General features: G+C 36.7%; 1 protein-coding gene across 1 annotated transcript in view; it reads right to left on the reverse strand.

The window, feature by feature from the left end:
• Window positions 1-24,957, reverse strand: part of LOC121371892 (putative glutamate synthase [NADPH]) — a 110,195-nt gene that overhangs the window by 59,932 nt on the left and 25,306 nt on the right. Inside the window, exons 3-16 of the mRNA XM_041498116.1 lie at window positions 18,370-18,500; window positions 17,190-17,313; window positions 14,809-14,889; window positions 14,158-14,202; window positions 13,806-13,904; window positions 12,904-13,040; window positions 12,376-12,580; window positions 11,174-11,285; window positions 9,481-9,635; window positions 7,014-7,133; window positions 6,115-6,290; window positions 5,282-5,432; window positions 4,207-4,341; window positions 3,569-3,729 (exon numbers count right to left, since the gene is read on the reverse strand). Of these exons, the coding sequence (XP_041354050.1) occupies window positions 3,569-3,729; window positions 4,207-4,341; window positions 5,282-5,432; window positions 6,115-6,290; window positions 7,014-7,133; window positions 9,481-9,635; window positions 11,174-11,285; window positions 12,376-12,580; window positions 12,904-13,040; window positions 13,806-13,904; window positions 14,158-14,202; window positions 14,809-14,889; window positions 17,190-17,313; window positions 18,370-18,500 (1,832 nt within the window). The remainder of the gene's footprint in view (window positions 1-3,568; window positions 3,730-4,206; window positions 4,342-5,281; window positions 5,433-6,114; window positions 6,291-7,013; window positions 7,134-9,480; window positions 9,636-11,173; window positions 11,286-12,375; window positions 12,581-12,903; window positions 13,041-13,805; window positions 13,905-14,157; window positions 14,203-14,808; window positions 14,890-17,189; window positions 17,314-18,369; window positions 18,501-24,957) is intronic.

Genomic DNA, 24,957 nt, shown 5'->3' on the forward strand with positions numbered 1-24,957 from the left:
ATACACGAAGATTAATCAACACTAGAGAACTGACAAATACACGAAGATGAATCAACACTAAAGAACTGACAAATACACGAAGATTAATCAACGATAGAGAACTGACAAATACACGAAGATGAATCAACAATAGAGAACTGACAAATACACGAAGATTAATCAACAATAGAGAACTGCCAAATACACGAAGATTAATCAACAATAGAGAACTGACAAATACACGAAGATTAATCAACACTAGAGAACTGACAAATACACGAAGATTAATCAACACTAGAGAACTGACAAATACACGAAGATTAATCAACACTAAAGAACTGAGAAATACACGAAGATTAATCAACACTAGAGAACTGACAAATACACGAAGATTAATCAACACTAGAGAACTGACAAATACACGAAGATTAATCAACACTAGCGAACTGACAAATACACAAAGATTAATCAACGATATAGAACTGACAAATACACGAAGATTAATCAACGATAGAGAACTGACAAATACACGAAGATTGATCAACGATAGAGAACTGACAAATACACGAAGATTAATCAACGATAGAGAACTGACAAATACACGAAGATTAATCAACGATAGAGAACTGACAAATACATGAAGATTAATCAACAAGAATTGCTATTTAATAACGTATCAGCTGTACAAACAGAGGAATTACACAACGGTGTCATGTCCAGATTCAGTTTACATGAGATAAGCAGTTATCAAACAGAATTTTAAAAAACTAACGGTAGATATGTAATAGGATTACAAACACCAGTTGTTTTGTGGTTTCTACAGTCACTCTAGTCAGTGTGTTTCAATACTATATATTACATAAGGATTACAAACACCAGTTGTTTTGTCGTTTCTACAGTCACTCTAGTCAGTGTGTTTTCAATACTATATATTACATAAGGATTACAAACACCAGTTGTTTTGTGGTTTCTACAGTCACTCTAGTCAGTGTGTTTTCAATACTATATATTACATAAGGATTACAAACACCAGTTGTTTTGTGGTTTCTACAGTCACTCTAGTCAGTGTGTTTTCAATACTATATATTACATAAGGATTACAAACACCAGTTGTTTTGTGGTTTCTACAGTCACTCTAGTCAGTGTGTTTTCAATACTATATATTACATAAGGATTACAAACACCAGTTGTTTTGTGGTTTCTACAGTCACTCTAGTCAGTGTGTTTTCAATACTATATATTACATAAGGATTACAAACACCAGTTGTTTTGTGGTTTCTACAGTCACTCTAGTCAGTGTGTTTTCAATACTATATATTACATAAGGATTACAAACACCAGTTGTTTTGTGGTTTCTACAGTCACTCTAGTCAGTGTGTTTTCAATACTATATATTACATAAGGATTACAAACACCAGTTGTTTTGTGGTTTCTACAGTCACTCTAGTCAGTGTGTTTTCAATACTATATATTACATAAGGATTACAAACACCAGTTGTTTTGTGGTTTCTACAGTCACTCTAGTCAGTGTGTTTCAATACTATATATTACATAAGGATTACAAACACCAGTTGTTTTGTGGTTTCTACAGTCACTCTAGTCGGTGTGTTTCAATACTATATATTACATAAGGATTACAAACACCAGTTGTTTTGTGGTTTCTACAGTCACTCTAGTCGGTGTGTTTTCAATACTATATATTATATAAGGATTACAAACACCAGTTGTTTTGTGGTTTCTACAGTCACTCTAGTCAGTGTGTTTTCAATACTATATATTATATAAGGATTGCAAACACCAGTTGTTTTGTGGTTTCTACAGTCACTCTAGTTAGTGTGTTTCAATACTATATATTATAGTTAGTGTGTTTTCAATACTATATATTATAGTTAGTGTGTTTCAATACTGTATATTATAGTTAGTGTGTTTTCAATACTATATATTATAGTTAGTGTGTTTCAATACTATATATTATAGTTAGTGTGTTTTCAATACTATATATTATAGTTAGTGTGTTTCAATACTATATATTATAGTTAGTGTGTTTCAATACTATATATTATAGTTAGTGTGTTTCAATACTGTATATTATAGTTAGTGTGTTTTCAATACTATATATTATAGTTAGTGTGTTTCAATACTATATATTATAGTTAGTGTGTTTCAATACTATATATTATAGTTAGTGTGTTTTCAATACTATATATTATAGTTAGTGTGTTTTCAATACTATATATTATAGTTAGTGTGTTTTCAATACTATATATTATAGTTAGTGTGTTTCAATACTATATATTATAGTTAGTGTGTTTCAATACTGTATATTATAGTTAGTGTGTTTTCAATACTATATATTATAGTTAGTGTGTTTCAATACTATATATTATAGTTAGTGTGTTTCAATACTATATATTATAGTTAGTGTGTTTCAATACTATATATTATAGTTAGTGTGTTTCAATACTGTATATTATAGTTAGTGTGTTTTCAATACTGTATATTATAGTTAGTGTGTTTCAATACTATATATTATAGTTAGTGTGTTTCAATACTGTATATTATAGTTAGTGTGTTTTCAATACTATATATTATAGTTAGTGTGTTTTCAATACTATATATTATAGTTAGTGTGTTTCAATACTATATATTATAGTTAGTGTGTTTTCAATACTATATATTATAGTTAGTGTGTTTCAATACTATATATTATAGTTAGTGTGTTTTCAATACTATATATTATAGTTAGTGTGTTTTCAATACTATATATTATAGTTAGTGTGTTTCAATACTATATATTATAGTTAGTGTGTTTCAATACTATATATTATAGTTAGTGTGTTTCAATACTATATATTATAGTTAGTGTGTTTTCAATACTATATATTATAGTTAGTGTGTTTCAATACTATATATTATAGTTAGTGTGTTTTCAATACTATATATTATAGTTAGTGTGTTTCAATACTATATATTATAGTTAGTGTGTTTCAATACTATATATTATAGTTAGTGTGTTTTCAATACTATATATTATAGTTAGTGTGTTTTCAATACTATATATTATAGTTAGTGTGTTTTCAATACTATATATTATAGTTAGTGTGTTTCAATACTATATATTATAGTTAGTGTGTTTCAATACTATATATTATAGTTAGTGTGTTTCAATACTATATATTATAGTTAGTGTGTTTCAATACTATATATTATAGTTAGTGTGTTTTCAATACTATATATTATAGTTAGTGTGTTTCAATACTATATATTATAGTTAGTGTGTTTCAATACTATATATTATAGTTAGTGTGTTTCAATACTATATATTATAGTTAGTGTGTTTTCAATACTATATATTATACAGCCATCCAAGTCCTAGTCATTTTATTTACATGCCTATATCCAATCAACTTTTTGCCATCCAACATCAAAGACAAAAAATGGAATGTGTCAAAAGGCTGATAAACAAAATTAATTTAATTATATGTTAAGTATCTAGAGGTGTTGACAAGAACAGTATGTTACCCTACAGTGAGTTAATCTTGATTATTAGAAGTATTTGAGTCAACAAACATTGCTATGTGTATGTTACCTGATGGGGAGATCATCCTGTCCTGCTTTCCTGTCTGACAGAACGATCAGTTTGAACCCTTTAACCGCTGCCTCCTCTGCTTCCCGACACACTGACTTGATGGCAGGAAGAAGACCAGTGGCGCCATCTGTAGCAGGGTAGACAATGTCAATCACAGACGTCTGAAACAGTCGCAATTCCAACTTGATAAACAAAATCTCAAAGAAACACAATATTTTGTTTATATAAAGAAGCAATTCTTTAAACTGTACTAAATAATATAGCTAGGGATTTTTAAATCTATCTTGCGATACAAAATTGTAAAACCATCATAGGCTATGATGTCACTACAGCACACACAGTAGTGACATCATAGCCTATGATGGTTTTACTATTTCATACCACTAAGATAGCTTTGGAAATATGGGCCATGAATGACATACCTGGTATAATATACTTCAACCAATTCGTCATTCTATCTTCATATCTGCAATAATTTCACCCAGCATCCCACAAGAAGAATTAATTTTTACAAAAAAGATTCATAACACTTGTTATTGAAATTGAACAAGTGGTTTACTACCGACCTCTATCCTGTCCATTGCAGACACAGATAACATGGAAACGACATGAAGCATCACTTGTAAGAACTGATGTACCTTCCAGTCTCTGTATGTTGAATGTTTGATGACCTCCATGTCAAGCAGTGAGAGAATCGGCTGCTCCAGCCACAAACGACAGCACTGGTCGGAACTCGGATGCAGGATGTTGGCTTCTGGACCAACAGGGCAAGCCTGGAAATCAGGCACAAAACAGAACAGTGACATTTAACACTTCATTCATAAAACAGTGTTTTAGGATTTTCACTCACAGAACAATGACATTTAACACTTCATTCATAAAACAGTGTTTTAGAATTTTCACTCACAGAACAATGACATTTAACACTTCATTCATAAAACAGTGTTTTAGAATTTTCACTCACAGAACAGTGACATTTAACACTTCATTCATAAAACAGTGCTTTAGAATTTTCACTCACAGAACAATGATCTTTTACATGTCATTCGTAGAACTGTGTTTTAGGATTTTTACTCACAGATAAGCGATATTTAAAATTTTACTCCGATTTTGGCTTGGAAAATGTTAGTTATGACACAAAACTAAAACTTACAATCTAGAATCAAGACTGAAAATTACAGTCTAGACTCAATGCTGAAATTTAGACAACTCAAGTTAAAATTTACACTAGATACACATATGCACTAGCTGAATTATGAAACTACTACACCTACCACAAACATGACTGTTCTCTGAAACTACTGAACCTACCACAGACATGACTGTTCTCTGAAACTACTGAACCTACCACAAACATGACTGTTCTCTGAAACTACTGAACCTACCACAAACATGACTGTTCTCTGAAATGACTGAACCTACCACAAACATGACTGTTCTCTGAAACTACTGAACCTACCACAGACATGACTGTTCTCTGAAACTACTGAACCTACCACAAACATGACTGTTCTCTGACCGAGACTCTAACACAGGAAATAGTTTAGGGAGGGAACCAAGGGCAAAGGTCATATGGACCAACTCCCTGAAAAGGCTACTTCAATGAAAATTGTAAACAAATTGTTCCAAAAATGGATATTTTAATTTTGTAAGGGTGGAGACTCCTCCCTTGTATCTGCCCTGTAACTGAAAGGTGAAATCCACTAAACTTACCAGTGACATGACAATCTGTTCTCTGAAAGGGTCAATCGGAGGATTGGTCACCTGGGCGAACAACTGTTTGAAGTAGTCGAACATCAGTGGGTTGAAGTGTGACAGACACGCCAGTGGAGAATCATTACCCATGGAGCCAAGCGCTTCCTTCCTGAAAACACAAACAGGCCATCAGTGGACAGACAACAACACACACAAATGAGAACATCATCAATTCTAAAACAATTCAGGAATATATACAACAAAACAGACAAATGAGAACACCATCAAAGCTAAACCAATTCAGGAATATATTTAGTCAGATGACCAAGCCGCCACCACCCTCCTATTTTGTGCTGAAGTAATCAATGTTGCATTTATTTAACATGAGAAGCCTTGTTTATCATCACAAAAAAACCTTCATTATATTAAGGTTATACACCCTCTCCCCTATTAAACATCCAAGTTCTGCACCTGTAATTGTTACACAGTGAGCAGAAACTGAAAAAGTAAAAACATACTTCTCTTGAACCATGGGTAATATGAGGAGGTTGAGGGCATCGATTGTATAACTCACTTCTCTTGAACAATGGGTAATATGAGGAGGTTGATGGCCTCCATTGTATAACTTACTTCTCTTGAACCATGGGTAATATGAGGTTGAGGGCCTCCATTGTATAACTTACTTCTCTTGAACCATGGGTAGTATGAGGAGGTTGAAGGCATCGATTGTATAACTCACTTCTCTTGAACAATGGGTAATATGAGGAGGCTGAGGGCCTCCATTGTATAACTCACTTCTCTTGAACCATGGGTAGTATGAGGAGGTTGAGGGAATCAATTGTATAACTCACTTCTCTTGAACCATGGGTAATATCAGGAGGTTGAGGGCCTCGATTGTATAACCGAACATGACAAGTCTCAAGTCCTCCTCAACACAACCTCCATGTGGAACGTGCGAAACCTTCACCTCGGGCAGTTTTAGATCCAGACCAGCACACGACGTCTGCAGATCAGCTAGCGACACCGTCTGAGTACACAAGTATAAGAATGTCTTATTAATGTCATTATGATAATAATAAAAACTACAATATCTACATTATTAAAATTTGTGTTATAATATGGAGAATAAAATGTATTTTCCACTGTTAAAAGATATCATACAAGTAGGACCACTGATTTGCAAAATATTTAATATTAAACTTAGTGATACAATACAGATTATAAAGTTGTCAGCCACTGTTAACATGTTAAAAAATATCATACAGGAAGGATCATTGATCTACAATATACTACTAGAATGTGCGTTAACATGTTAAGAGATATCGACCAGGTAGGACCACTGATCTACAATATACTACTAGAATGTGTGTTAAAATGTTAAGAGATATCGACCAGGTAGGACCACTGATCTACAATATACTACTAGAATGTGCGTTAACATGTTAAGAGATATCGACCAGGTAGGACCACTGATCTACAACATACTACTAGAATATGTGTTAACATGTTAAGAGATATCGACCAGGTAGGGCCACTGATCTACAACATACTACTAGAATGTGTGTTAACATGTTAAGAGATATCGACCAGATAGGACCACTGATCTACAACATACTACTAGAATGTGTGTTAACATGTTAAAAAATATCATACAGGAAGGATCATTGATCTACAATATACTACTAGAATCTGTCTTAACATGTTAAGAGATATCGACCACAGATATCGACTACTGATCTCGCGGACACACCTCTTTCAGCCAGGTCCCCACAGGTCGGAGTCGTGCGATCGACGACTTGAGAACTTGATCCTTCATGAAGATCTTCTCACGAGTGTCCACCAACAACATGCGACCCGGTTTCAGACGACCCTGCCAAGTACATTTCATTATAGAGATCGACAATGTAACTTTTATGTGGTAAATATGATTAAATTGTTTTCAACCAATATTTTATTTCTATAATAGTGATTTAAATCAATATACATGTAATATTAGTTTTGTTTGTAATTGTTTTTAAACCAAAAAGATTATCTCTATGATTTTAATTTTCAATAATATAAAATACATGCCAACTTTGTTTGATATTAAGTAAGCAACAGTAACTGCTTGATAAGAATGTCAAAGTGCCAGATTGAAATACATAACAGTGTTAATATGGCTTACTTCCAAGTGTAACTAATAATTTTAATCAAAAGTAATCAATCAAGAGAATTACTGCAGATGGGTAAACTTAAACAAATTAGCCAAAAGATTTATTTTATGTATATCATCCATTATGGTTGAACTTGAGATAAAATTTTCTTATGTCCATTAAAAGATCATGAAACAGGGAAACCCCCATCTTGTACCTTTTGAATAACTTCGCTTGGCTGCCGGTCCGTGACATCCACTTCACTGGACATGTCCATTAAAAGATCATGAAACAGGGAAACCCCCATCTTGTACCTTTTGAATAACTTCGCTTGGCTGCCGGTCCGTGACACCCACTTCACTGGACATGTACATTAAAAGATCATGAAACAGGGAAACCCCCATCTTGTACCTTTTGAATAACTTCGCTTGGCTGCCGGTCCGTGACACCCACTTCACTGGACATGTACATTAAAAGATCATGAAACAGGGAAACCCCCATCTTGTACCTTTTGAATAACTTCGCTTGGCTGCCGGTCCGTGACACCCACTTCACTGGACATGTACATTAAAAGATCATGAAACAGGGAAACCCCCATCTTGTACCTTTTGAATAACTTCGCTTGGCTGCCGGTCCGTGACACCCACTTCACTGGACATGTACATTAAAAGATCATGAAACAGGGAAACCCCCATCTTGTACCTTTTGAATAACTTCGCTTGGCTGCCGGTCCGTGACACCCACTTCACTGGACATGTACATTAAAAGATCATGAAACAGGGAAACCCCCATCTTGTACCTTTTGAATAACTTCGCTTGGCTGCCGGTCCGTGACATCCACTTCACTGGACATGTCCATTAAAAGATCATGAAACAGGGAAACCCCCATCTTGTACCTTTTGAATAACTTCGCTTGGCTGCCGGTCCGTGACAACTTCACTGGATCATTAAAAGAAAAACAGGGAAACCCCCATCTTGTACCTTTTGAATAACTTCGCTTGGCTGCCGGTCCGTGACACCCACTTCACTGGACATGTACATTAAAAGATCATGAAACAGGGAAACCCCCATCTTGTACCTTTTGAATAACTTCGCTTGGCTGCCGGTCCGTGACACCCACTTCACTGGACATGTACATTAAAAGATCATGAAACAGGGAAACCCCCATCTTGTACCTTTTGAATAACTTCGCTTGGCTGCCGGTCCGTGACACCCACTTCACTGGACATGTACATTAAAAGATCATGAAACAGGGAAACCCCCATCTTGTACCTTTTGAATAACTTCGCTTGGCTGCCGGTCCGTGACATCCACTTCACTGGACATGTCCATTAAAAGATCATGAAACAGGGAAACCCCCATCTTGTACCTTTTGAATAACTTCGCTTGGCTGCCGGTCCGTGACACCCACTTCACTGGACATGTACATTAAAAGATCATGAAACAGGGAAACCCCCATCTTGTACCTTTTGAATAACTTCGCTTGGCTGCCGGTCCGTGACACCCACTTCACTGGACATGTACATTAAAAGATCATGAAACAGGGAAACCCCCATCTTGTACCTTTTGAATAACTTCGCTTGGCTGCCGGTCCGTGACCACTTCACTGGACATGTCCATTAAAAGTCCGTGACACATCCACTTCACTGGACATGTACATTAAAAGATCATGAAACAGGGAAACCCCCATCTTGTACCTTTTGAATAACTTCGCTTGGCTGCCGGTCCGTGACACCCACTTCACTGGACATGTACATTAAAAGATCATGAAACAGGGAAACCCCCATCTTGTACCTTTTGAATAACTTCGCTTGGCTGCCGGTCCGTGACACCCACTTCACTGGACATGTACATTAAAAGATCATGAAACAGGGAAACCCCCATCTTGTACCTTTTGAATAACTTCGCTTGGCTGCCGGTCCGTGACACCCACTTCACTGGACATGTACATTAAAAGATCATGAAACAGGGAAACCCCCATCTTGTACCTTTTGAATAACTTCGCTTGGCTGCCGGTCCGTGACACCCACTTCACTGGACATGTACATTAAAAGATCATGAAACAGGGAAACCCCCATCTTGTACCTTTTGAATAACTTCGCTTGGCTGCCGGTCCGTGACACCCACTTCACTGGACATGTACATGAAGTGATCGTCAGTCACGTAGAACCGCGATGGCCGGAGACCATTCCGGTCTAGGATCGCGCCAATGTAGCGGCCATCACTGAAGGTCAACAGAGCTGACAAACATAGACAAGGAGAAATATTCTCAAAATAGTCAAAGCATCTTAATTAATCAATTATGTTGCTTCAATTCAAGCGAGTGCAGAACACCAACAACACAGTCTTCAGAAAAAACCTGATAAATGTTTTCATTAACAGCAAGGGATCTTTAATTAATATACTTTCTCACAGACAGGACATCACATACCATGGCCTTGAGCACTGGTTGGAGCAGCATAAAAAACGTTGGTATAGGGAAGATTTGGGCAGTTGTGGACACTCTTGGCTTCCACTGTATTTGTCACTTTCTGACAGAACTCTACACGATAACGCCTACCTAAAATTTAAATGGACTTTATTGGCTGTTTTTTCTATCACAATCAGCCATTGTAAATTATAATAAAGTAAGAAAGTTAATGGAGGCGAAATGCAGACAAACGTCGGCAAAATGCAGACTTGGTCAATGAATATAATTTTCTTTTAATCACCAGCATTTTAAACATTTATTTTGATACAGAATATAAATAATTAAACTCATAAATCTCTAAAAATTATCTTTTATCAATTTCTGCAGAAATAAACAGAGTAAATTAGTAATGATATGCAATTACGTTCAATTTTTTTTTTTTTTAACCATTCAAACCACATTGATCCAAATGTTATTTTCAACACAATTAAAATGAAATAAAAATGAGTTTATTATCATAAAATAAATATTTATTTATAGTCCGTCCCATCATTCTATTAAAATGTTTTTGTAAATAATTTTAATTTGGTTTGATGTAAAAAGAAAAGTAAAAGTGTTTTAGAAATAACAAAGAAATACAATTTGTGTGTGCAATTTACAAATCAATTGGCTCGGAAATAAATAACTTGTAGTAAATTATATAGTATGAAAAAAATGCGATCGACGTGGGACGGACTATAGAATAGATCATCCCTGCAGTGTACTTATTTTGCTGTCCACAATTCAACTACTGCAGTTACGCAGTGGTTCAACTGCGGACAAGTTTATTCTGTTAATTTTATCAAATTATTTTTATTATTAATACAATTTTTTCTTTTTTTTATTAAAAGTTGTGTATCATATTATAAAAGATTTTTAAAATATACAAATTTATTATCTCATTCTGAAACATTTTACACATAATTTGGTAGACTTATCCAGCGAAAACTTTGAAATAAATAAATTATATCATGTGACCAACTCCATTGTGTGCATGTGACGTGGGATACTATTTTTGTGTTTTGTTTGTTTTTGTTTTTAAAATGACACCTGGATAAAAATAGCAATTTAGCAATTTGCAAACAATAAAATGAAACATTTGATGTACGAAAATGGAATGTAGCGGCAGTACCGGTATGTTCGAGATTGTCCGCATTTTGCCAATGTCCGCAATTACCCAAATCCCCCCTATTGAGGATCCTATGAGTCAAGCACCCCGACTAAATCCCAACCCATAAACAAACTGTCCAAATGCACTAACTGTAGAAATTATGAATGAAGTAAAGTTAATAGGTTAATTTAAAAGAAGAAACCAGATCATAAATATACCGGGTCCGTCCCAGGGTTCCATAGCGAAGGCGCTCCATCTGTAGAAGTTTCTCTTGTCTGCGTCCATCTCTGTGTCATTCTGCCATGCTTCGGGGATCATAGTCATCACAGCCTGTCAGGTACAATATCATTTTTATTATACATGACACTTGTAAATACAATGGCTTTTGGACTGCTTTGAAAGACAACAAACATTTTATCGGACTTGTCATCACTACATTAAAGTACAACAATATAATTTTTATTAGAGCTATTATCATCACTGCATGATTTTTATTAGACCTAATCTCTGCATGTAAGTACAATGTGATTTTTATTAGACCTAATCTCTGCATGTAAGTACAATGTGATTTTTATTAGACCTAATCTCTGCATGTAAGTACAATGTGATTTTTATTAGACCTAATCTCTGCATGTAAGTACAATGTGATTTTTATTAAAGCTTCTGTCATTACTGTATACTCAAATGAAATCTGTTTTATTAGATATCAACCATACAACCATATTACTTTTATTACACTGTCATTACTGTATACTCAAATGGAATCTGTTTTATTAGATATCAATCATACAACCATATTACTTTTATTACACTGTCATTACTGTATACTCAAATGAAATCTGTTTTATTAGATATCAACCATACAACCATATTACTTTTATTACACTGTCATTACTGTATACTCAAATGGAATCTGTTTTATTAGATATCAACCATACAACCATATTACTTTTATTACACTGTCATTACTGTATACTCAAATGAAATCTGTTTTATTAGATATCAACCATACAACCATATTACTTTTATTACACTGTCATTACTGTATACTCAATTGAAATCTGTTTTATTAGATATCAACCATACAACCATATTACTTTTATTACACTGTCATTACTGTATACTCAAATGAAATCTGTTTTATTAGATATCAACCATACAACCATATTACTTTTATTACACTGTCATTACTGTATACTCAAATGAAATCTGTTTTATTAGATATCAACCATACAACCATATTACGTTTATTACACTGTCATTAGAGAAAAACTGATTTCAGCATCAAACAGTGATACATGACAATAAAGAATGGCAACTAGAACACCATTCTTTAAACCAGTTTGTAAAATTATCAGTATCTGCTGGCATCAGCACATCTCCATGACAACGACAAACACAGCTTGACAGCTGTACTCACTTCAGGAAGTGATCTCCCCCCAGCCATACACAGGAACTCGAGCACATTGTCTACACAGCCCGAGTCGGACATTCCACTTTCCACAACAGGATACAGCTGTTTGAGTTGGTCTCCGAACACGTCACTGCTCATCACGCCTTCCCGCGCCTTCATCAGGTTCATATTGCCACGCAGCGTGTTGATCTCACCATTGTGAGCCAGATACCTAGAGAGGAATCAACATACTGGTGCAATCTTTGTAAAGATTAGTCCCACATTTCACGCTTTAGGTGGTTTTTAATGTAGCCATTTGGAAGGAACATACATGTAATAGGTGTGATACAAAGCTGTTTAATTTGAATAAATAAATAAAGATGCTTCACTTTCAATGTTTTTTTAAAAGATTAAAATTTGTTTTTAAAAACAAGGTCTGGTTGAGCCTTTGATATCTTCATTCTCATCATCAGAGAATATCTCTGTCTCCAGTAATCATGTAGAATGTGATTTTAATCTTTAACTCTTTACTGAGTGTATCTACTAAAAGCTAACCTCTGCGGGTGTGCTCTCTCCCAGCTGGGGAACGTGTTGGTGGAGAAGCGGCTGTGAATGAGAGCGATGTGCGTCTCGAAGTCCGCGTCACTCAGATCCTTGTAGTAATTCCACAGCTGATTGGTCGTTACAAGGGCCTGGGGAAGACAGAGGCATTTCTTACATCATTACATATATATTAGGCATTAGACCTCATCGTGTAAGAGAAGATATCACGCTCACTCCCCATAACTCCTTTGAGACTAGTTCAATGAGTAATGTTTTACTTGAATTTATATGGTATCAGCACGGTAATACTGCATCTTAAATGGCTCCACATAATTGATTTCCACAATTTTTATCATGGTCAAGTCTGTGCCATAATAAAATAAATGGTAGATTTTTATCAACTTCTTTTTTTAAATGGGGAAGTGAAGTGAAATTAAAAAACATATATATATATATATATTTTAAGAGAGTGGAAATACTGTACATTGAGCATCATATAAATTTCAAAGAAATAAAAAGAATTTGGCCTGATAGGAGGAAAATCTAGGATTCTTTTATTGTGGCCTTCTCCTGATATTTTAAGTTCTTAAATTATGAAATATATTTTTCCCTTGAACATTACTGAAGAATAGCAAACTCTATGACTGGCAAACTGGTTTTTACTTTAAGTTGTTACATTAGAAATAAATTTAAAATTTGTGAACATTAGTAATACTCATTGTTGGAAAGCTTGTATAACACATATATACCATTAAAATTCTATCAGATAACTGTACTATAGTATAAGCAGTTATAAAATATACAAACATTTTTACACCACTGATGCCAACACACATACTGTTATGTACCAAGTTATGTACATATAAAAGGATCTCCTCAATGATATAATTAATGTATGCTAGCGAGATACTCACTTTGTAGACAATAATCTCCGAATGCAAGCTGCAGATATAGAAACGCACACCATCATGTTCTGGAATATGGTGAGATGAAAACTTTCTCAGCAAGTAAACCTGTAGAAACAAAAATTCTCGGTTTATCACATTTGTAAATGTATTTTCATAATTATTAAAGACTTTCTGTTACTAGTAAGTCACAGTAGTTCTAATTTTTGTCTGTACTTCAGTAATGTTGGTTTATTAAAATATGTTAGAGAATATTTTAAGCATAAATAATCATAATCAATTCTCTTTAAATCTCAAAGAAATCTACAAATATATCACACATATGAATGGCTGACAAAAACCCCTAGAGGATTGCACTTGCCTGTCTCGTGAACACGTCTTTGTCATCTGACCCAGTGACAAACACCTGACAAAGAAAACAAACCGTACATATCACCACAACGTTCACAGTAGTTACTGTCTGTCTAGTGCTTATCAGGACAAAACAAAAAATATTTTTAAAATATAGTAAATATATTTTTCTGTAGGTGACCTAATTTAATTATACCATTATGATTGGGTTTACCAATTTTTATCTTTTATTATTCTTGCATGCATTTGCCAATTAACATTATAAATTCAAGACTCTTATGGTTGTAATTTTATATGATGTCTACCAAATAAAAATTTACACTTTAATTTGTTTTAAAAATAAAATTGCATTGTGTTTTCTTATTTTTAAATAATCAGGTGCGTAGGACGGATTTTCAAAGTGGGGGGGCTAATTTTTATATTTGTATAAAATATGTTGTGTGAAACCGCGAGCGCGAAGCCCCAAAGCCCCATACGGAAAATTTAAAAATATTAACCCCCTTTATAGCGATTCTGGTGTGTTTTCGGCTATTACCTGAGACATTTAAAGTCCTGAAATAAAAACTGGCGGAAAAAGGGGGGGGCGCTGAGCCCACCCTAGCCCCCCGGGCTCCTATTGGCCTGATAATCAGTAGGTAAAAAAGAATAAATTGTCAAGTACCTGGCGAACAAGTGGCTCCGTCTGTCGGGCGATCTCGCCAATCTGAGAGTTATCTACCCTTACGGTTTGCCATGCTAGAATCTGTCAATTAAATAAAGTTGTGTTTTAAAGATAAAACTAAATATTAAAGATATTTTGTTAATTTTGTTTCTCCTATTACTTTGTTATTATCCTTTTTATGCCAACATCAGGAATACAAAACATTTCACTACTTCCCTCAATAGTGCAGGTGCCCATTTTAAATATTTCACACATTCCTTGAATAGTGTAGAGGTCCATTTTAAACATTTCACACATTCCCTGAATAGTTTAGGAACCCATTTTAAACATTTCACACCTTTTGTGAATAGTGCAGGTGCCCATTTTAAACATTTCACACGTTTCCTGAATAGTGCAGGTGCCCATTTTAAACATTTCACAAGTTCCCTGAATAGCGCAGGTGCCCATTTTAAACATTTTACATGTTCCCTGAATAATGCAGGTGCCCATTTTAAACATTTCACACCTTCCCTGAATAGTGCAGGTGCCCATTTTAAACATTTCACATTCCCTGAATAGTGCAGGTGCCCATTTTAAACATTTCACACGTTCCCTGAATAGTGCAGGTGCCCATTTTAAACATTTCACACGTTCCCTGAATAGTGCAGGTGCCCATTTTAAACATTTCACATCTTCCCTGAATAGTGCAGGTGCCCATTTTAAACATTTCATGTTCCCTGAATAGTGCAGGTGCCCATTTTAAACATTTCACACGTTCCCTGAATAGTGCAGGTACCCATTTAAACATTTCACACGTTCCCTGAATAGCGCAGGTGCCCATTTAAACATTTCACACGTTCCCTGAATAGCGCAGGTGCCCATTTTAAACATGTCATGTTCCCTGAATAGTGCAGGTGCCCATTTTAAACATTTCACACATTCCCTGAATAGTGCAGGTGCCCATTTTAAACATTTCATGTTCCCTGAATAGTGCAGGTGGCCATTTTAAACATTTCACACGTTCCCTGAATAGTGCAAGTACCCATTTTAAACATTTCACACGTTCCCTGAATAGTGCAGGTGCCCATTTTAAACATTTCACACGTTCCCTGAATAGTGCAGGTGCCCATTTTAAACATTTCACACCTTTTGTGAATAGTGCAGGTGCCCATTTTAAACATTTCACACGTTCCCTGAATAGTGCACGTGCCCATTTTAAACATTTCACACATTCCCTGAATAGTGCAGGTGCCCATTTTAAACATTTCACGTTCCCTGAATAGTGCAGGTGCCCATTTTAAACATTTCACACATTCCCTGAATAGTGCAGGTGCCCATTTTAAACATTTCACACCTTTTGTGAATAGTGCCCATTTTAAACATTTCACACTCCCTGAATAGTGCAGGTGCCCATTTTAAACATTTCACACCTTTTGTGAATAGTGCAGGTGCCCATTTTAAACATTTCACACGTTCCCTGAATAGTGCAGGTGCCCATTTTAAACATTTCACACATTCCCTGAATAGTGCAGGTGCCCATTTTAAATATTTCACACCTTTTGTGAATAGTGCAGGTGCCCATTTTAAACATTTCACACGTTCCCTGAATAGTGCAGGTGCCCATTTTAAACATTTCACATCTTCCCTGAATAGTGCAGGTGCCCATTTTAAACATTTCACACCTTTTGTGAATAGTGCATGTGCCCATTTAAAACATTTCACACGTTCCCTGAATAGTGCAGGTGCCCATTTTAAACATTTCACACGTTCCCTGAATAGTGCAGGTGCCCATTTTAAACATTTCACACCTTTTGTGAATAGTGCAGGTGCCCATTTTAAACATTTCACACATTCCCTGAATAGTGCAGGTGCCCATTTTAAACATTTCACATGTTCCCTGAATAGTGCAGGTGCCCATTTTAAACATTTCACACCTTCCCTGAATAGTGCAGGTGCCCATTTTAATCATTTCACACCCTCTCTGAATAGAGTAAGTGCCCTAGGTTTTTAAACATTAGTAAATCCTGAATGTGCCCCTGGGTATTAAATGCTTTACTGTTAGCTTCTTCATTTATCTGAAGCCAGCCAAGAAAAATCTTATTTGTTGGTCTTCATTTTCACAGCTCAGATATTCTGAATCAACAAAAATGTTTTCTTAACAGTATATACTTGTTATACTGGAACTAAAATATTAAGGAACAGGAACGGGTGCACAGTAGAAGAATTCAGGCTATCTCATTGGCTGTTGGGATGTTCAGACCAGTCTACTAACCGTAGGGAATATGCACTAGTTTTGAGGACAGGTGATATTGAAAAGAAATACTACAACTGGGTTCAGCCAACCACCGAGATTCATATAATAATTTTCAATTATTTAGTCTAATATTTAACTGCTGTTTCACCTTCAGACCGAAGTCTTGCACCATCTTGACAAACAAACCCTCAGCTTTATTAGCTGTAACTGTATCCATGAAGATAAGACCTGTTGCATAGCAACCAGGCTCCGGGAGCTGCACACCTTGCTCCCTGAAATATCAGAAAAAAGGGAATATTAACAGCATCTCAAACAGCATAATGTTAAAAAACAAACATTTCCAAGAGAATTAAAATATATATATACATGTATGTATAAAATATCCTAATTCAAAACCATAGAAAGGATGCACTTGGATAACACTCGGTATTAACTCAAAATGTCAAACGTTATAGCATTGATAAAATCTCTTAATGACCGACGGCTCATTTCAAATGAAAGAAATGTCCTGTAAGATTACTGAGTGTTTTAGCATAGGATTATTCCAACACTTGGTCTCTCAATGGAATCCTGTTTCCAGGTTGTGTGAAACATAGCGTAGGCCTGCACATATACACACTCACCTGAGTAGTCGGTCGTAGAGTTTGTGTGGAACATAGCGTAGGCCTGCACACATATACACACTCACCTGTGTAGTCGGTCGTAGAGTTTGTGTGAAACATAGCGTAGGCCTGAACATATACACACTCACCTGTGTAGTCGGTCGTAGAGTTTGTGTGGAACCTAGCGTAGGCCTGCACATATACATACACTCACCTGAGTAGTCGGTCGTAGAGTTTGTGTGAAACATAGCGTAGGCCTGCACACATACACACACTCACCTGTGTAGTCGGTCGTAGAGTTTGTGTGGAACATAGCGTAGGCCTGCACATATACACACTCACCTGAGTAGTCGGTCGTAGAGTTTGTGTGGAACATAGCGTAGGCCTGCACACATATACACACTCACCTGTGTAGTCGGTCGTAGAGTTTGTGTGAAACATAGCGTAGGCCTGCACATATACACACTCACCTGTGTAGTCGGTCGTAGAGTTTGTGTGGAACCTAGCGTAGGCCTGCACATATACACACACTCACCTGAGTAGTCGGTCGTAGAGTTTGTGTGAAACATAGCGTAGGCCTGCACACATACACACACTCACCTGAGTAGTCGGTCGTAGAGTTTGTGTGGAACATAGCGTAGGCCTGCACATATACACACTCACCTGAGTAGTCAGTCGTAGAGTTTGTGTGAAACATAGCGTAGGCCTGCACATATACACACTCACCTGAGTAGTCGGTCGTAGAGTTTGTGTGGAATGCCAGTGAGTACCCCGGCACCATCGCCAGTGTCGTTGTCACAGCTGCAGCCTCCACGGTGGTCCATCCTCTGCAGCATCACTTGCGCATCATGGAGAACCTACAATCATGATAAGTGAATAATAATATTGTATATAACATAGCTACATCGTCTAAGTGTCAAGTTATATACTGGTATATACAGTATGTCAGCATTGTAGGTGCGGAACGTATCCCAGTGGTAAAGCACTAGACTGATGCACAGTCACTCTAGGATCGATCCCTGTTGAGGGGCCAGCCCATTGGGCAAGCCAGTACACCATGATTGGTATATCAAAGGTTGTGGTATGTGCTATCCTGTCTACAGGATGGTGCATATAAAAGATTCCTTGTTTGGTATGTTTCTGTGGCAGGGGGAGGGGTGTTTGTGTTGCCTACTACATCGTGGTGAAGGACAGTGTGACACAGTGTGACAGCGGATTCCTAGCGCGGGAACCATTGGATCACCTTCCACACTGAAGAGTGAGAAGACAAACGGGTTGTTCCACCTTTCACAGATATCGCTTGTATGGTGGGCATTGCTAGGCACAGTGTCGTGGATCTTCCATACAGGTGGTGGAGAGAGAGGCTGGAATACCTCCAATACTTTGACAAGATGCCACAGACACATCTTTCACATATATTGCTTGTATGGTGGGCATTGCTAGGCACAGTGTCGTGGATCTTCCATACAGGTGGTGGAGAAAGAGGCTGGCATACCTCCAATACTTTGACAAGATGCCACAGACACATCTTAATTGTTCAGGGCGGGACGTAGCTCAGTGGTAAAGCACTCACCTGATGCGTGGTTGGTTTGGAATTGGTCCTTGTTGGTGGGCCCATTGGGCTATTTCTCATTCTAGCCAGTGCACCTCGACTGGTATATCAAGGCCATGATATGTTCTATCCTGTTTATGGGACAGTACATATAAAAGATCCTTTGCTACTGATGGAGAAATGTAGCGGCTTTTCAAACTAACAAATGTTTGACATCCAATAGCTGATGGTTAATAAATCAATGTGGTCTAGTGGTGTTTTTAAACAAAAACAAACTTTAACTTTGTCAGCATTGTACAGTGTGATGTTATATACAATGTGTCAGCATTGTACAGTGTGATGTCATATACAATATGTCAGCATTGTAAAGTGTGATGTTATATACAATGTGTCAGCATTGTACAGTGTGATGTTATATACAATATGTCAGCATTGTACAGTGTGATGTTATATACAATATGTCAGCATTGTAAAGTGTTATGTTATATACAATATGTCAACATTGTACAGTGTGAAGTTGTATATAATATTTCAGCATTGTGAAGTTGTTTACAATATGGTAAAAGTGTGAAGTTGTTTACAATATGGTAGAAGTGTGAAGTTATATACAATATGGTAGAAGTGTGAAGTTGTATATAATATTTCAGCATTGTACAGTGTGAAGTTATATATAATATTTCAATAATATTTCAGCATTGTGCAGTTGTTTACAATATGGTAGAATTGTGAAGTTGTTTACAATATGGTAAAAGTGTGAAGTTGTTTACAATATGGTACAAGTGTGCAGTTGTTTACAATATGGTAGAAGTGTGAAGTTATATACAATATGGTAGAAGTGTGAAGTTGTATACAATATGGTAGAAGTGTGAAGTTGTATACAATATGGTAGAAGTGTGAAGTTGTATACAATATGGTAGAAGTGTGAAGTTGTTTACAATATTGTAGAAGTGTGAAGTTGTTTACAATATGGTATAAGTGTGAAGTTGTTTACAATATGGTAGAAGTGTGAAGTTGTTTACAATATGGTAGATGTGTGAAGTTGTTTACAATATGGTAGAAGTGTGAAGTTGTTTACAATATGGTAGAAGTGTGAAGTTGTATACAATATGGTAGAAGTGTGAAGTTGTTTACAATATGGTAGAAGTGTGAAGTTGTTTACAATATGGTAAAGTGTGAAGTTGTTTACAATATGGTAGAAGTGTGAAGTTGTTTACAATATGGTAGAAGTGTGATACAGCCTTAAACGAAACCAGCTATATATTTTCCCATTGGCACAGGACAGCATATGCTATGGCCTTCGATATACTGGTTGCAATGGGGGAAGAAACAATCAGAAAATGGGTCCACGGTTCCATCCTACAACCCTTCAGGTGAGTTGGACTAGACACCACCCTTGTCACAGTTTCATACAGCGGTGTACAGTGACAGTTTCATACAGCGGTGTACAGTGACAGTTTCATACAGGGTGGGTACAGTGACAGTTTCATACAGTGTGTGTACAGTGACAGTTTCATACAGCGTGTGTACAGTGACAGTTTCATACAGCGTGTGAACAGTGACAGTTTCATACAGCACGTGTACAGTGACAGTTTCATACAGCGTGTGTACAGTGACAGTTTCATACAGCACGTGTACAGTGACAGTTTCATACAGTGTGTGTACAGTGACAGTTTCATAGTGTGTGTACAGTGACAGTTTCATACAGTGTGTGTACAGTGACAGTTTCATACAGCACGTGTACAGTGACAGTTTCATACAGTGTGTGTAGAGTGACAGTTTCATACAGCGTGTGTACAGTGAGTTTCATACAGCGTGTGAACAGTGAGATTCATACAGCACGTGTACAGTGACAGTTTCATACAGCGTGTGTACAGTGACAGTTTCATACAGCGTGTGTACAGTGACATTTTCATACAGTGTGTGTACAGTGACAGTTTCATACAGCGTGTGTACAGTGAGTTTCATACAGCATGTGTACAGTGACAGTTTCATACAGTGCGTGTACAGTGACAGTTTCATACAGCGCGTGTACAGTGACAGTTCAATACAGCGTGTATACAGTGACAGTTTCATACAGTGTGTGTAGTGACAGTTTCATACAGCGCGTGTAGTTTCATACAGTGTGTGGACAGTGACAGTTTCATACAGCATGTATACAGTGACAGTTTCATACAGTGTGTGTAGTGACAGTTTCATACAGCGCGTGTACAGGGACAGTTTCATACAGCGCGTGTACAGCGACAGTTTCATACAGCGCGTGTAGTGACAGTTTCATACAGTGTGTGTACAGGGAGAGTTTCATACAGCGCGTGTACAGTGACAGTTTCATACAGCGCGTGTACAGTGACAGTTTCATACAGTGCGTGTACAGTGACAGTTTCATACAGCGCGTGTACAGCGACAGTTTCATACAGTGTGTGTACAGTGACAGTTTCATACAGTGTGTGTACAGTGACAGTTTCATACAGTGTGTGTACAGTGACAGTTTCATACAGTGTGTGTACAGTGACAGTTTCATACAGTGTGTGTACAGTGACAGTTTCATACAGCACGTGTACAGTGACAGTTTCATACAGTGTGTGTACAGTGACAGTTTCATACAGCGTATGTACAGTGAGTTTCATACAGCGTGTGAACAGTGAGTTTCATACAGCACGTGTACAGTGACAGTTTCATACAGCACGTGTACAGTGACAGTTTCATACAGCATGTGTACAGTGACAGTTTCATACAGCTTGTGTACAGTGACAGTTTCATACAGTGTGTGTACAGTGACAGTTTCATACAGCGCGTGTACAGCGACAGTTTCATACAGTGTGTGTACAGTGACAGTTTCATACAGTGTGTGTACAGTGACAGTTTCATACAGCATGTGTACAGTGACAGTTTCATACAGTGTGTGTACAGTGACAGTTTCATACAGTGTGTGTACAGTGACAGTTTCATACAGCACGTGTACAGTGACAGTTTCATACAGTGTGTGTACAGTGACAGTTTTATACAGCGTGTGTACAGTGAGTTTCATACAGCGTGTGTACAGTGAGTTTCATACAGCACATGTACAGTGACAGTTTCATACAGTGTGTGTACAGTGACAGTTTCATACAGCGTGTGTACAGTGACAGTTTCATACAGCGCGTGTACAGTGACAGTTTCATACAGCACGTGTACAGTGACAGTTTCATACAGCGCATGTACAGTGTAAACTTATATAGAACATGTCAACATTGTCTATACTTGTGTGACAGATTCATAAAGCATGTGTACAGTGTAGTTATATAGAATATGTCAGCATTGTCTATACTTGTGTGACAGATTCATAAAGCATGTGTACAGTGTACAGTTATATAGAACATGTCAGCATTGTCTGTACTTGTGTGGCAGTTTCATAAAGCATGTGTACAGTGTACAGTTATATAGAATATGTCAGCATTGTCTGTACTTGTGTGGCAGTTTCATAAAGCATGTGTACAGTGTACAGTTATATAGAATATGTCAGCAGTGTCTGTACTTGTGTGGCAGTTTCATAAAGCATGTGTACAGTGTACAGTTATATAGAATATGTCAGCATTGTCTGTACTTGTGTGGCAGTTTCATAAAGCATGTGTACAGTGTACAGTTATATAGAATATGTCAGCATTGTCTGTACTTGTGTGGCAGTTGAATACAACATGACAACTTTATGTATAAGCAAAAACTTCCTGCTGTTATATGATTTACTAAAAAAAATTACGGTCACTAAAAAACTCAGTTATCCTTTGATAAAATCTACAAAATGACATCATTATGTAAAATGTGATGCATTACAAAAATGGATCATGACATGGATGACAAAAAGTGTTACATTCATTACAATAAACGTCATTCCATTGGTCCATCCGTAGCAAAATAACGTTGTCAGGGAACGTCATATCTGATGATGTCATTCTATATTGGTCCAGCCGTAGCAAAACAACGTTGTCAGGGAACGTCATATCTGATGATGTCATTCTATATTGGTCCAGCCGTAGCAAAACAACGTTGTCAGGGAACGTCATATCTGATGATGTCATTCTATATTGGTCCAGCCGTAGCAAAACAACGTTGTCAGGGAACGTCATATCTGATGATGTCATTCTATATTGGTCCAGCCGTAGCAAAACAACGTTGTCAGGAAACGTCATATCTGATGATGTCATTCTATATTGGTCCAGCCGTAGCAAAACAACGTTGTCAGGGAACGTCATATCTGATGATGTCATTCTATATTGGTCCAGCCGTAGCAAAACAACGTTGTCAGGGAACGTCATATCTGATGATGTCATTCTATATTGGTCCAGCCGTAGCAAAATAACGTTGTCAGGGAACGTCATATCTGATGATGTCATTTTATATTGGTCCAGCCGTAGCAAAACAACGTTGTCAGGGAACGTCATATCTGATGATGTCATTTTATATTGGTCCAGCCGTAGCAAAATAACGTTGTCAGGGAATGTCATATCTGATGATGTCATTCTATATTGGTCCAGCCGTAGCAAAATAACGTTGTCAGGGAACGTCATATCTGATGATGCCATTCTATATTGGTCCAGCCGTAGCAAAATAACGTTGTCAGGGAACGTCATATCTGATGACGTCATTCTATATTGGTCCAGCCGTAGCAAAATAACGTTGTCAGGTCATATCTGATGATGTCATTCTATATTGGTCCAGCCGTAGCAAAACAACGTTGTCAGGGAACGTCATATCTGATGACGTCATTTTATATCGGTACTTTGTCTTACTGAGCTTATTGTTTATGCATAAAAAATAATTCAAAATAAAATATGAACTTTTAGTGTTATTATTAGAAGTATGTTTTAAATTTAATCATAAGTACCGGGTATTTTACATTCATCAGGATATGAAAAAAAAATTCATCTGCAAACTTATGTGAGAATGACTTCACCGATTCACACAGTTTGCGAATTATTTGTTTTTGTTCCTACCCCGATGAACATAAAGGAAATAAGAAACAATCCCTACAGCTGCAGTTCCTGGAATATTTTTATTATTTAAGCATTTAGAATAGATGATCCAGTTCTGTTTGGTACATAAAAGGTCCACCACATCGCTATAGTTTTATTATTTAAGCATATAGAATGGATGATTCAGTTCTGTTTGGTACATATATGGTCCACCACATCGCTATACACATGTAGTTTTATTATTTAAGCATATAGAATAGATGATTCGGTTCTGTTTGCTACATAAAAGGTCCACCACATCACTATAGTTTTATTATTTAAGCATATAGAATAGATGATTCAGTTCTGTTTGCTACATAAAAGGTCCACCACATCACTATAGTTTTATTATTTAAGCATATAGAATAGATGATTCAGTTCTGTTTGCTACATAAAAGGTCCACCACATCACTATAGTTTTATTATTTAAGCATATAGAATAGATGATCCAGTTCTGTTTGGTACATAAATGACTTTACGTGATTTGCACAGGCACTGAGCTTCTCCAAAACATATTTATATCCATACAACACCTTTCCAGGGGTCGGTAGGGGATTTGCCTTGAAATTTTGACAGTGGCCAGCGGTTGGCATACGTGTTACATGTAAGTGGGTGTTAATAATTACATAACGCTCTAGGGGTAGAGGAAGAGGGTGTTGTGTGTTTGATTTACGTAACATTTTTCAAGACTATATGTTATTTGTATTCATTACTTAGACCTAAAAGGGTGGGTTTTTTTAAATGCGCAGTCAGTCTAGGATCGATCCCCATCGGCGG

The sequence above is a fragment of the Gigantopelta aegis genome, chromosome 4 (genome assembly GCF_016097555.1).
Source record: "Gigantopelta aegis isolate Gae_Host chromosome 4, Gae_host_genome, whole genome shotgun sequence".
Lineage (NCBI taxonomy): Eukaryota > Metazoa > Mollusca > Gastropoda > Neomphalida > Peltospiridae > Gigantopelta > Gigantopelta aegis.